Consider the following 12,263-nt stretch of genomic DNA (forward strand, 5'->3'; position numbering starts at 1 on the left):
GGCAAGAAGCCCCTGAAGCAGGCTAAGGGGATGGACAAGGAAGAAGCAGCATTCAAGCAGAAACAAAAGAGAAGCAGAAGTAACTCAAGGAGCTAAAAGCTAAGGCCACAGGGAAGGGTCCCTGGTCACAGGTGGAATTAAGAAAGTCAGAAAAAAGTAAGATGTTCCTTGTGCCTGAGACAACAATGATCCTTAAATCCATTCCTACTTAAACATTTGCATTCCCTTCATAAACACGTGTTGCCATCTATAGCAAGAATGAAGTACTGTCTTTGCATACCTCCTTTCTTTCCCAGCCTTGAATCTAAGACTTTTTCAATAGTTTCACTATTATCCTGCTGTTCATCAACTCCTTCTCCAGTCATTTCAATGAGGTCATCTGAGTCAGTCTCAAAGTCATCGTCTTCTTTATAACTGCATGAGGAATAATGCCGAATAAATAAGAAACTCTCTTTTCAGATCCAAAATCACCATACATAAGATCATTAGGACAACTCTTTTGGCTCCAACTTGATGTTTTGCAGATCAGCCACGATAAAGTGGGCTCAAAGTTCATCTTTTGTTCCTGCTTAAAGTATCACTGCATGTTCATAGATAGCTGCAGGAAGGCTAACTCATATTTCAAAATAAAAACTGACTAAAATGATTTTTGTAAGCAAGACACAGAAAACTACAAGGACATTCTTATGTTTTCACTTAACGACATCATTACTATGTATAAACAAGGAAACAACTACAAAGAAAGAAAATGCATAATGAAAAAAAATGCCTAATGAAAAAATTGGTTCTAAGATTAATGCATCAACCCTGCATTTTGTCTCCCAATAACAAGAATACAAAATTTAAGTCTTCAAGTCACTGAGCATGCTTCCTGGTACGAAAAATATTAAAACATAACCTTCCACCATATATTATGCTAACAACGAAGGGTTTAGGAGTTACAGAAGAGAAAAACACAATGCTGGATGCAGTACAGCCAGCTGTAGGAGGAAACAGTGCTAAGCTACACATTCATACATTCAAAGCCTAGTCTTAGCTTTCAAATTATTAACTGGATTCATTGAACAGGTGATTAATAACTTCAGGATTCAGGTTCACCATCTTTAAGTAAACCAAAAGAAAACTATGTACCCTCTAAAATGAAATTAAATGCCCTCTGACTGGTATAAAGTAAATTATGTATGTTTTGTATCATTTCCTTTATTTCATTTTCTATTAATGCTTCATACACTATCATAACCTTGATAAGATTATTACATCCAAGTAACATTATATAAAGAAAGTGAAAGTGAAAGTCTCTCAGTCCAACTGCTTGCAATCCCATGGTCTATACAGTCTAGGGAATTCTCCAGGTCAGAATACTGAAGTGGGTAGCCTTTTCCTTCTCCAGGGGACCTTCCCAACCCAGGGATCGAACCCAGGTCTTCCACATTGAAGGCAGATTCTTTACCAGCTGAGCTACAAAGAAAGCCCAACACTATATAAGCTGAAACTCAAAGGAATTTACCTGATTGAAAGTGCAATTCAAAAGTAAGACTGCAACCCAAATGTCTTTCCTAAAAAACAGTGTTATACTTTTATTTTTGTTATTTTCTTGGCCACACCACAGGGCATGTGGGACCTTATTTCTCCAACCAGGGATCGAACCCACACCCCATGCATTAGAAGCAAGGAGTCTCAACCACTGGGCTGCCAGGGAAGTCCCAAAGAATGGTATGAAATGAAGATAAAGTCACTACCACTCAAGGAAACGTGAACTTGAATTGAAGTAGTTATCGTCATAGGAATGAAGGCTTGCTATGAGTTATCACTATTATTTCCATTTTCCTATTGGCCAGGACCATTCTTTTTGAAAGAACCTTTCTGAATACAATCTCAAGACACAGATCATTATTTTCACCTGTCAAATGCCTGATCCTGGACTTATTAAAACCAAGCTCTAGCCAGTTACACTATGACCCTTCCTCTCGCTAATGAAACCCTTCCGGGACATCACCTACCTCACATTTTTAGCTGCTCTGCGGCGCGTCTGCCTTTTGGGAGCTTCATCATCTTCATCCTCATCATCAGAAGAGTCTTGCTTTTTCCTCTTTCCACGCTGAGTCTTAGGTTGCTTTTTAACACGAGGTTTGGGCACTGTTCTAAAGTGAGAGAAGGAAAAATGGCCAAGTCCTTACTTCATCATTTGGTGTCTACTTTCAATCTAATTAACTGTACTTCCCAGAGCAGGGCTCAATGTAGAGATTAACCAAGGGAATGTTAAGACATGAATATTCCTAGGTCCTGTTCCATGAGATTCTAGTTCATGAGAAATCTGCTTCACTAGAAACATGAAAATGGTTCTACTGCTGATACCTTCCAGTCATTTATAGGAGATACTGTCGGTCCACTGTAACTGCAGGTTCCACATCCACGGACTCAACCAACCATGGATCAAAAACTTATTTGGGGGGAAATAAAGTCCACAAAGTTCCCAAATGCAAATTTTGAAACTGCTGACCATTAGCAGCTATTTACATAGTATTAACATTGAAGCAGGTATTAAAAGTAATCAACAGATGACTAAAAGTACATGGGAGGAGAGGCCTAGTCTACACAGAAATACGAACGCACGGCATTTCATATCAGGAAGGGACTTGACACCTGCAGATTCTGGCATCTATTTAACACAAGGGTCCCGGGACCCATTCCTGGTGAGGATGAAGGGACGGCTGCACTGTGGGTTCTCCGGCAAGGATTCTCAACTGCTCCTCAGGACCACCTGACATAAACATACACACATAGCCTGTGGCTGATGGCAGCTCTTTTCTGGGCAATTTGGAATATCCACCAAAGTTACTAATGTAACCATTTTACTTCTGGGAATAAGTAAAAGATACAAACAGATAAACTGATACAGGCACAGTAAAGTACTCAATGTGGTATTTGCAATAACAAAAAATTAGAAAAACTGAATGGTCATCAAGTGGGAACTAGTTCAATAAATAGAATACTTGTTATTGTTGTTCAGTCACTAAGTTACGTCCGACTTTTCTGCAACCCATGGATTGCAGCACACCAGGCTCCTCTGTCTTCCAGTATCTCCCAGAGTTTGCTCAAATTCATGTCCTTTGAATCAGTGATGCTATCTAACCATCTCATCCTCTGTCACCCCATTCTCCTTTGGCCTTCAATCTTTCCCAGCATCAGGGTCTGAAAACAGAATACCATGCAACCATAAAAAACAATGGAGGGAGGAGTTTCCTGTGCATTGGTAAGGAAAGATTTCCAAGAGAGATAATGAAAGAAAAATGCAGGAGAAGATGCATGGAATGTTATCATCTGTATGAAGAAGTAAAGGACAAGAAATAACTACACGTATTTTTTCTTCCATGTACGTAAAAGACACCGGGGAGACTAGCTGAGAGACTGTGCTCTGCCGCAGACCACGGGCACAGCTGAGACCGGCCCTCCGCTGGCGGCGCCTCCCCTGCAGCCCAGACTGAGAGCCACAGACAGGGGTTCTCACAAGGAAATCAAGTACTCCCACAGCGGTGAGAAGGTGAGAGGAGAAAGACGGTTGGGAAACTCACAACCACAGCCACCTCTCTCTCTCATACTTGCCGTAACCTACACTACACAGACAGATGACCAGAGAGTCAATAAAAGATGGGTAAAATCTAGAAGACAGAACTAGAGTGGATTCCAGGGCTGAGAGCTGAAACTCAGATGAAAGGAGACAACACCTACTAATGAATGTCCCTACAGGGGTAGAAGGTGAGGGGGCACGTACAACATTCTAAGCCAGGGATAGACAAATACTTCTGCTGTAAATGGCCAGAGGATAAATATTTTTTACTTTCTCAGACAAGAGGCAAAGTTGAGGCTGCCACATAGGTACTTACATAACAAGAGAAAATAAATTTCAACAAATATTTTACTGAAAAAATTAAAAATAAAATAATAATGATCAAGTATATTTTTTGTGATACAACATCTACTAATGAGAAGAACAGAATTCTTTTTGAAGGGATAGCATTTCACTTAATTAGGGTTCAAATTTAGTGTTCCTTATCACGAAACTACAAATGTTCACCAGAAGCTATACTGAGGGACTTCTCCAGTAGTCCGTGGTTGGACTTTGCCTTCCAATGCAGAACCCTGGTTGGGGAGCTAGGATCCCACATGCCTTGTGGTCAAAAAATATCAGAGCATAAAAACAGAAGCAACATTGTAACAAATTCAATAAAGACTTTAAAAATGGTCTACATCAAAAAAACTTTTAAAAACAAGCTGTGTTGAGCTCACAGGCCACATAAAAATAGGTGGGGAGTGGGATTTGGCCCAAAGACAACATTTGCCAAGCCCATCCCAATACTGCAAGGAGAAAAATCTTCCTGGGGCCTCGCTGCCTCCTGTCTTCCTCCCCCCATCATCAGTACCTTTTGTTGCCATTTGTCTGATCAGAAATTACCAGTTTCCTCCCACCTCCACCTACTTCCATCTCTGCACAGATTCTCTGCTTAATATTATATAGATCATACAAACAGGGTAATAAACAGTCGAGTATGTTTCAGTCAGCCAATTAAACGTAGGAAAACTTAGTTCTCCCCAAAAGAACCTGTACCCTGGTCAAAGACACAGAGAGCTTTTTTTTAAGAGTGGAAGAGATATTTGTTCCTCATAACCAGTCCACCTGGAATATGAAACAGCAAGATTCACTCTCTAGCTATGTACCGTGCAAACGCACAAAATCCATAAGTAGCTCAGTCATGTAACTACTTGCTAACGATGCAGACGGGCAAGAAGCTAACCAGGCATTCGGAATCCAGAGTCACAACACACTGCAGCTTGTCAACCAAGGCCCTCGTGCCAGCACTACAAGCATCCTCCTCAACCTGACACAGACTAAGCTCAGCCAGAGGCAGAGACGTGCAAGCAAACACTGCACCTTCTGGGGACAGGTCTTCTGGCTCTCACTGTTTGCTCTGGTTCGCTCTCTGCACTGGTGCCTTGCTCCTGTTCATCTTCTGAGAGCTCCCGTTTCCATTTTTCTCTGTGATCAAAAGCAAAGCAAAAATTTTTTTTTTTTTCTAAAAGAATTCCTCTAGATCGTTTTGCTTGAAGAATCTGGCAAAACCAATTTCAAGCGGAAGAGCCAAAAAAGGCAGAACATGTATATTTTAGGTATTATGCTAAAAGATTTGTTTTAGCTCCAAATTTTGGTTGTGCTCCTTCCTGGGATGTGTAATATCTATTCCTATTTTGTATCTGGTATCAAAATAAATGATGAAGCTAAGGCTGTATTTTTTTTTTTAATTATTTGTTCTGAAAAAAAAAAAAAAATGGTTGCAAATTCTCTAATATTCTATTTTTATTTACTACTACCATTGACCAGACTGAAGCTATAATATATACTAGATTAGAAGTTTTCAAATTTTAGTATGGATCAGAACTATATAAAGGATTTGCTGAAAGGGATTTCTAGGCCATAGCCAGTTTTTGATTCAGGTCTAACATGAGGCCTAAAAATCTGAATGTTACCAAATTCAGATGATGCTGATACTATTGAGAGCGTTCTCTTAGTACTACACTAGCTATTTTAACATCTTCAGAATATGCTGATTAAACAATCCCTAAAATTATGTTATGAATGATAAACCTACCACCTACTAATTAACCTGCCCAGCTAATGAAGTAGTTTTAGTAATCCCTAACACAGTAGGTGTTGTTCTGCTCATCAAGCTAACAGATGTGAGGGAGAGCCACACCCTGTAGGTGCCCTGCTCTCCCAACAGTTCCTGAAGTTTACTTGAAAACTAAAAAAAAAAAAAAAAAAAAAAAAATCACAGGAGCTCAGCTCATTCCTCACCTGCAGGGAAGAAGGAAGGAACACACAGAACAGCAACTGGTCACGAAACATCTAGGGAAACAAAAACCTCAACAGGCAAGAACCTGGGTTTAGGGTTTCTAACAAAACAATTACCATTGTGCCTCTGGCCTCTGTATAGAAAATGAGGTTATGCTAATTGCAAATTGCAAAGTCAAGTCAATATTCTTCATGGAAAAATAAGTCAAAGTAATAGTCGAACAACCTTTCTCAACAGTCCTACACTTGATTCAGTGGAAATACCAGGAAAGAAAACGTTCTCAAGCCTCCCATGAAAAAGTCATAGAGCACTTCCACGTACATTACTCAAGTTCTACTGGCACAAGGGCAGGCAAGTGAAGATACATCTTTGTTAAATAAAGATACAAAGAATGAATCCTATCAGTCTGTCAGACAAGTAGGGTGCTTACGGAAGGTGACTGGTAAAATATCAAGGTCTACTATTATCACCTAATATCCATCCCTCCCTCTTTAAAGCAAACCATACTTTGGGCACCTGCCTTATTGTCCTTTCCTAGAGTCTCATACAATGTGTTCTAAAGGATCCAAGGAATAGATGAACGGACAGGAGGGAAAAAAGATGTCTCCAGCAATGGGGAGACTGATACCTAAGGATCTAGCCTTCCTTGGCCAAGTCTAGAACAGTTTATTTAATCCCTTAGAAGGAGCTTACACAGTCAAACTGGAAAGCTGGTTTCATAGGAAACAAGCTTGAAAGGACAGGCACGTAAGACCTAACGGAGAACAGAGGAGATGAGAAAGCTCTACAACCAAGTATCATTCATAATTTCTCTAACTCTGCCAGGAACTGAGAGTGTTATATCAGAGTAGCTAACAAGGTCCACTTCAACAATTTTAGAGACGAAAATGGCAGTAGACACTGAGAGAAAGGATGTTGAGAGTTTTCCAGTTAAATTGCAGGTCTGTAGATGTACAGATAACCAAGAGGACTTTGAATATCCCAATATGAGAAGGTACAAAAACAGCCAATCAACTGGTCCAAAGTCCTCTTCCCATATAGAGGGAAACTCAAACCCAGCGGGAATAAGCTGTTTGGTATATGTCAAACCCACATTTCTGCTGCTCTCACCAGAACCCACTGAAGACCATTCCAGGAGGAGCTGAACAGTTAAGAGGCTTAAAAGGTTGAAAGGAGTTTTATGTATGTGTATCTGAAATTGGTGGATTATTTCAATTTTCATTTTAATTTTCAAGAATGGTGGGGGAGGGAGCAAGTTAGGACCAGCAATACTGTTAATTCTGTTAAGAGGTGAAGTGACAAGGGCAAATCAATTACTAACAGATTACTGCCCCAACCCGGGCTCTCCAAAAGGTGAAACCATCCACCCCTAGTTTGCTGGCTTCTCAAATAATGTAGACTGTGACTCCCTGATTAAGCTGTACATTATAAGCTGGGCTACAAAGAGGAGAAGTCTCAAATGTGAGATCATGATTAAAATATTTTTCATGTTCAAGAAGACTTGAATTGCCAGATCCAATTCTAAGAAGCCACCAGTGGGATTCCCTAAATGGGAATCAATCAAACTTTGGCCAAAATTTTGGTAACTGGGGGAGAAAAATACTAAGATTTGACCGCTGAGGCCTCAAGGCCATATAAATAGATAGGAAAAAGTCAGAATGCAAGTTAACTAGGTATAGTTTTCTTTCTTTACTGGGAAAAAGTGGATTCCTTTTAATTTTTCTTTACTGGGAAAAATCAAATCTAAACAACTATAAAGAAGGGAAGGAAGAAAAGCCATTCTAAAATAAAATAAGCCTAAAATCTGGCCAAGAGCTACTGAGGCTTTCTAATTAACCGTCTTTGAGAGCTCAAAGAAAGGAAATCCTTTCTCTTCCACTTTAGAAGGCAGAAAAGGAAAAACAGGGAACCAACTGCTTTAACAGCACTGATTTTCAGTCAAGCAAGTCTCTATGAAGAGGATAAATCTGTTCTAACAAGGACTCTCTCCTGCTGTGTCAGAGGACTGTGACAGACTTCCACTTCACAGCACTGGAAAGGAAGAAACAACTATAATCTCAGGAGAATAACTTCAAATGATTACAGATAAAATCATTTTTAAAATTCCAGGTGGAAAAAAATAAATAAAATTTCAGGTGGAAGAGAGGTTTCTAGAATCACTGTTCAGTGGAGCTCAACACTACTGTGACTGTAATGAGTCAGCAGAAATCCTACCCAACATTTTACAAATTAGGACAGCATGAATAGGGACTGCCTTACCTGCCTCCTGAGAAACCTGTATGCAGGTCAAGAAGCAAGTTAGAACTGGACATGGAACAATGGACTGGTTCAAACTTGGGAAAGGAGTGTGTTAGTTATATGCTGTCACCCTGTTTACTTAACTTCTATGCAGAGTACATCATGAGAAATGCCAGACCAGATGAATCACAAGCTGGAATCAAGACTGCTGGGAGAAGTATCAACAACCTCAGATATGATGATTCCACTCTATCAGCAGAAAGTGAAAAGGAACTAAAGAACTTCTTAATGAAGGTAAAAGAGGAGTGAAAAAGCTGGCTTAAAACTCAACATTCAAAAGCCAAGATCATAGCATCCAGTCCCATCACTTCATGGCAAACAGATGGAAAAAAGGTGGAAGCAGTGACAGATTTTTTTTTCTTGGGCTCGAAAAATCACTACGGACAGTGACTGCAGCCCTGAAATTAAAAGATGCTTGCTCTTTGGAAGAAAAGCTATGACAAACCTAGACAGAGTATTAAAAAGCAGAGACAGCTCTCTGACAACAAAGATCCATATAGTCAAAGCTATGGTTTTTCCAGTAGTCATGTACGGATGTGGGAGTTGGACCATAAAGAACTGCCAATTAATTTAAAAAATGTTTTCCTCCTCTAAGCTTTTAAAATGCTAACTCACATGACTCTAGCGGAGTTAGTCCCTTCTAAGACTGTAGTCCTTAAAGTGTCAATATCACAACAGCAAAAAAAAGTCTGTGAAAGTGCTCCAGACTAATGAAACCTGACAACTAATACAATATTTAACCTGAGACTGGATTCTGTACTGGGGGTGGAAAAATATAAGCAACATTGGTGAGCTGAATGACCAAACTGGAATCTAAATTAGACAATGGTATTGTAGCAATGTTAAATCTATTTACCTTGAAATTGTATTTTGCTTACAAAAGCTAATATCCTTATTCTTAGAAAATACACACTTAGTATTTAGGGGTGAAAGACCATGATGTATGAATCTTAGTCTGAAATGGCTCAGAAAAAATATTACCTTGTGTGTATACATAAACATACATAAAGAGAACTCTCACAATGATAAAGCAAATGGGGCAAAAACGGTACACAATGGTGAATCTCAGTACACAGGCATTCCTTGTACTGCTCTTACCCTTAAAATTTTTCAATTGTTTGAACTTAATCCCCCCAAAAAGTTTAAAAAATGGTTCCTTTTAAAAACTTTAAAATCTGTGATACAACCTGCAGGGTTTCAGAGAAACATTGCCCTGTGCTAATATGTCAAAATTTCCACTCCCCTGAGTGCGTCTCGCTCAGTTCTGAAGTCCATGTGCACACACACTAGGCTGTCGTCCTTGCTGAGATCAGACAGGGCCCAGCAGTGCAGTCTCTCGTGACCTGAGTCTCAGCAGCTGCAGGACCTCCTCTAAACCATGTTACTAACTAAACTGACTCAGGAGAAGAGCTCTCCACAAATCCCAGTGCCCTCCAGATGCCCAGGAGGGCATGACGTGAGGCCAGCCCAGCGCCCTGACAAAGAGGCACGAGGAGATCCTCCACTTATGGTAAGTTCCTAAGGAAGAGCCCAGGAGTAGACCAGCAGCCTCACAGAAGACACACCCTCTCCCCCTTCCCAACAAGGAGTGGAAAGGTTCTACTCGGGCAAAGAACGGTCACAAGGGCCTCTGAGAGCTGCCAATTTTGGAGAGCTCTCAGGATTGAAAGGAGAGGGAAAAGCAAATACAGAAATCAGTCAAAATAGCAAGTCTGATGTATCACACAGGGGCTGAAAGCTGGAGGGCTTCTCACACCCAAACGAAGCTACATAAATGAGGTGTTCAGGGACTTCCGCTAGTGCTTCAATGCTCAAGACTCTACGCTCCCACTCCAGTGATGACAGGTTCAATCCCTGGTCAGGAACTAAGATCCCATGTGGAGTGGCCAAAAAAATATCAGGAGTTCAGGTTTTCAAGTACAGTACATTTAGATTCCTGCCAATGGACCAGCAGAATGTTGCCAGACACTGGAGGAAAAAACACATGCATGGACTTCCCAAAAAGCCTCGAAAGCCTTTAGCCGGGGAAACTGAGATCTCCTGAGCAGGCCCTGGGACGGGGATAGAGTCTTCTGAGCTGCCATGAGGCAGGGGCTTGCCTACAGTTATCATTTCTGCAACTCTAATGAAATATTTAAAACACAAATGGAAATTGTATGCCCTCTAGGCAGGGCAAAATTAAATCCTATGACTTTTCTTAGCATAGTTTCTAATAACTCTGTTAGGTTACCAGAATAAGTATTACCCTATTTTAGAGATGGGGAAATTTAAAGAGTCACATTACTGTGCCTCAGGCCAAATACTTAAGAATTATGCTGTGTTTAGTCACTCAGTCCTGTCTGACTCTTTGCAACCCCATGGACTCTATAGCCCACCAGGCTCCTCTGTCCACGGAATTCTTCAGGCTAGAATACTGGAGTGGGTTGCCATGCCCTCCTCTAGGGATCTTCCCAACCCAGGGCTCAAACCCAGGTCTCCCACATTGCAGATGGATTCCGGATTCTTTCCTCTCTGAGCCACCAGGGAAGCCCATGAACACTGGAGCAGGTAGCCTATCCCTTCTCCCAGGGATCTTCCTGACCCAGGAATTGAACTGGGGTCTTCTGCATTGCAGGTAGATTCTTTACCAGCTGAGCTTCTAGGGAAGCCCAAGTTAAGGATTACTAATACTTTAAAACAGAGAAGATATAACTGGGACTCTCAACAAGAGCCAAAGACAACTGTTTACCATGAGAAACCCCTGAATTTGTGTGCAGGGTTTTGAGTATTTCTCTGAGAAGACAGGCTGTAGAATTCAGTTTGTTAAAGGGATTCATACATTCCACCCCATAAAGATTTAATAATTTCTCAAAAAAAAGTCAAATTTTTTTTTACCGTAAGTAGAATTTTTAAAGTTTTACAATAACAAATATATAATCCATATCATAAAGGGATTTCACATTAACCTCATAATTAAAATTTTCTTGCTTATGAACTCTCAACAGTAAAACTACACGGACACAATAATGTACTTCATATTAAAATGGGTGTCCAATCAATATAATTTTATCACGCCAACACAGAGAACAAAGGAACAGGAAAAACAGCCAATCTAAATGTGTTCCTTGCTTAACTGGAACAGAACACCAAATGCCTGTATGTTTGGGATTTGTGCACATTTTTAAGAAAAAAAAAATAATGGGCTGATAGGGCAAATCAGATGGAATAGCTGTGGTGTGCCCTGAAAAGCAGCCCAACATTTAACACTTGAAAAACTAAAAACTTCAAATGCCACTGCTGCTGCAGCAGATTCAGACAGACAGGATGCCAAGTCAGCAAGAGACAGAAGCGGACTCTGGGGCCCAGGGTGCACTGCAGACGCAAGGAAGGCAGTCTCAGAAACAGCCACATGCTCCAAACTCCCCAAGTGAGTACTACCCCAGGAAAGACTTACTGTTTTTTCAGCTGCCTCTGGCCTCTTCTCTTTGGGCTCCCACTCTCAGACCCGCTACTTGCCTTCAGGGTGTTAAGGGGAAAAAGATCACAGACTTTAGTTCACAGTTCTCAGGGACAACACGAACCCCGGTTCCACAATGCAACATTCCTCAATAATGAGCTTTCAAACAGAAAGACACCTAAGCCTCTGTTTGGTGGTGTTCACTCTTTCATTTTGAAAATTAATCTGTCTCTTATTGCTGAGTTACCTGTAACACCAAGAAGTATTTCTTTCAGCTTGACTTCTGAAAGAACATAGTCTAATAAAATTTTGTGATGAAGGAGACATCCTGTATCTGCAATGGCCCACTGAGCAGCCAGCAGTCACATGTGACTGAGCCCCTGAAATGTGGCTGGCGTCACTCAGGAATGGACTTTTCATTTTACCTAATTATAACTAATACACATTTCAAAAGACCCATGTCTAATGGCAACCATGCTGGGTGCTGATATAGAACATCTGGCACGAAAATGCCACACGACATTTAGCGTGCCTTTAAAGGCGGTGACCGTGAACCTGTTTCATTTCAGACTCAATAAAGTGCTTGCTCAACCATGAGCCAGCAGTACTCTGCTGACAGCAGCAGACCAAGGGATTCCAGTCACGGACATCTGAACAACTCTTCTCACGTGTTAAACCAA

At 40.8% G+C, this 12,263-nt stretch overlaps 1 protein-coding gene across 8 annotated transcripts in view; it reads right to left on the reverse strand.

Moving 5' to 3' along the window:
• The window catches only part of CHD2 (chromodomain helicase DNA binding protein 2), a 109,120-nt gene that overhangs the window by 74,282 nt on the left and 22,575 nt on the right, over positions 1-12,263 (reverse strand). For 7 of the 8 annotated variants that reach the window (XR_009695392.1, XM_061158622.1, XM_061158624.1 and 4 more), the window contains 4 exons: positions 11,581-11,642; positions 4,931-5,035; positions 2,001-2,141; positions 281-414 (listed from right to left, as the gene is read on the reverse strand). Coding sequence is in view for 7 of the 8 variants with exons in the window: in XM_061158622.1 (XP_061014605.1) it covers positions 281-414; positions 2,001-2,141; positions 4,931-5,035; positions 11,581-11,642 (442 nt within the window). In the remaining variant the exon portion in view is untranslated. The remainder of the gene's footprint in view (positions 1-280; positions 415-2,000; positions 2,142-4,930; positions 5,036-11,580; positions 11,643-12,263) is intronic. The other variant, XM_061158623.1, reaches the window with a different exon arrangement.

Source organism: Dama dama, chromosome 13, assembly GCF_033118175.1.
Source record: "Dama dama isolate Ldn47 chromosome 13, ASM3311817v1, whole genome shotgun sequence".
In the NCBI taxonomy this organism is placed as follows: Eukaryota; Metazoa; Chordata; class Mammalia; order Artiodactyla; family Cervidae; genus Dama; species Dama dama.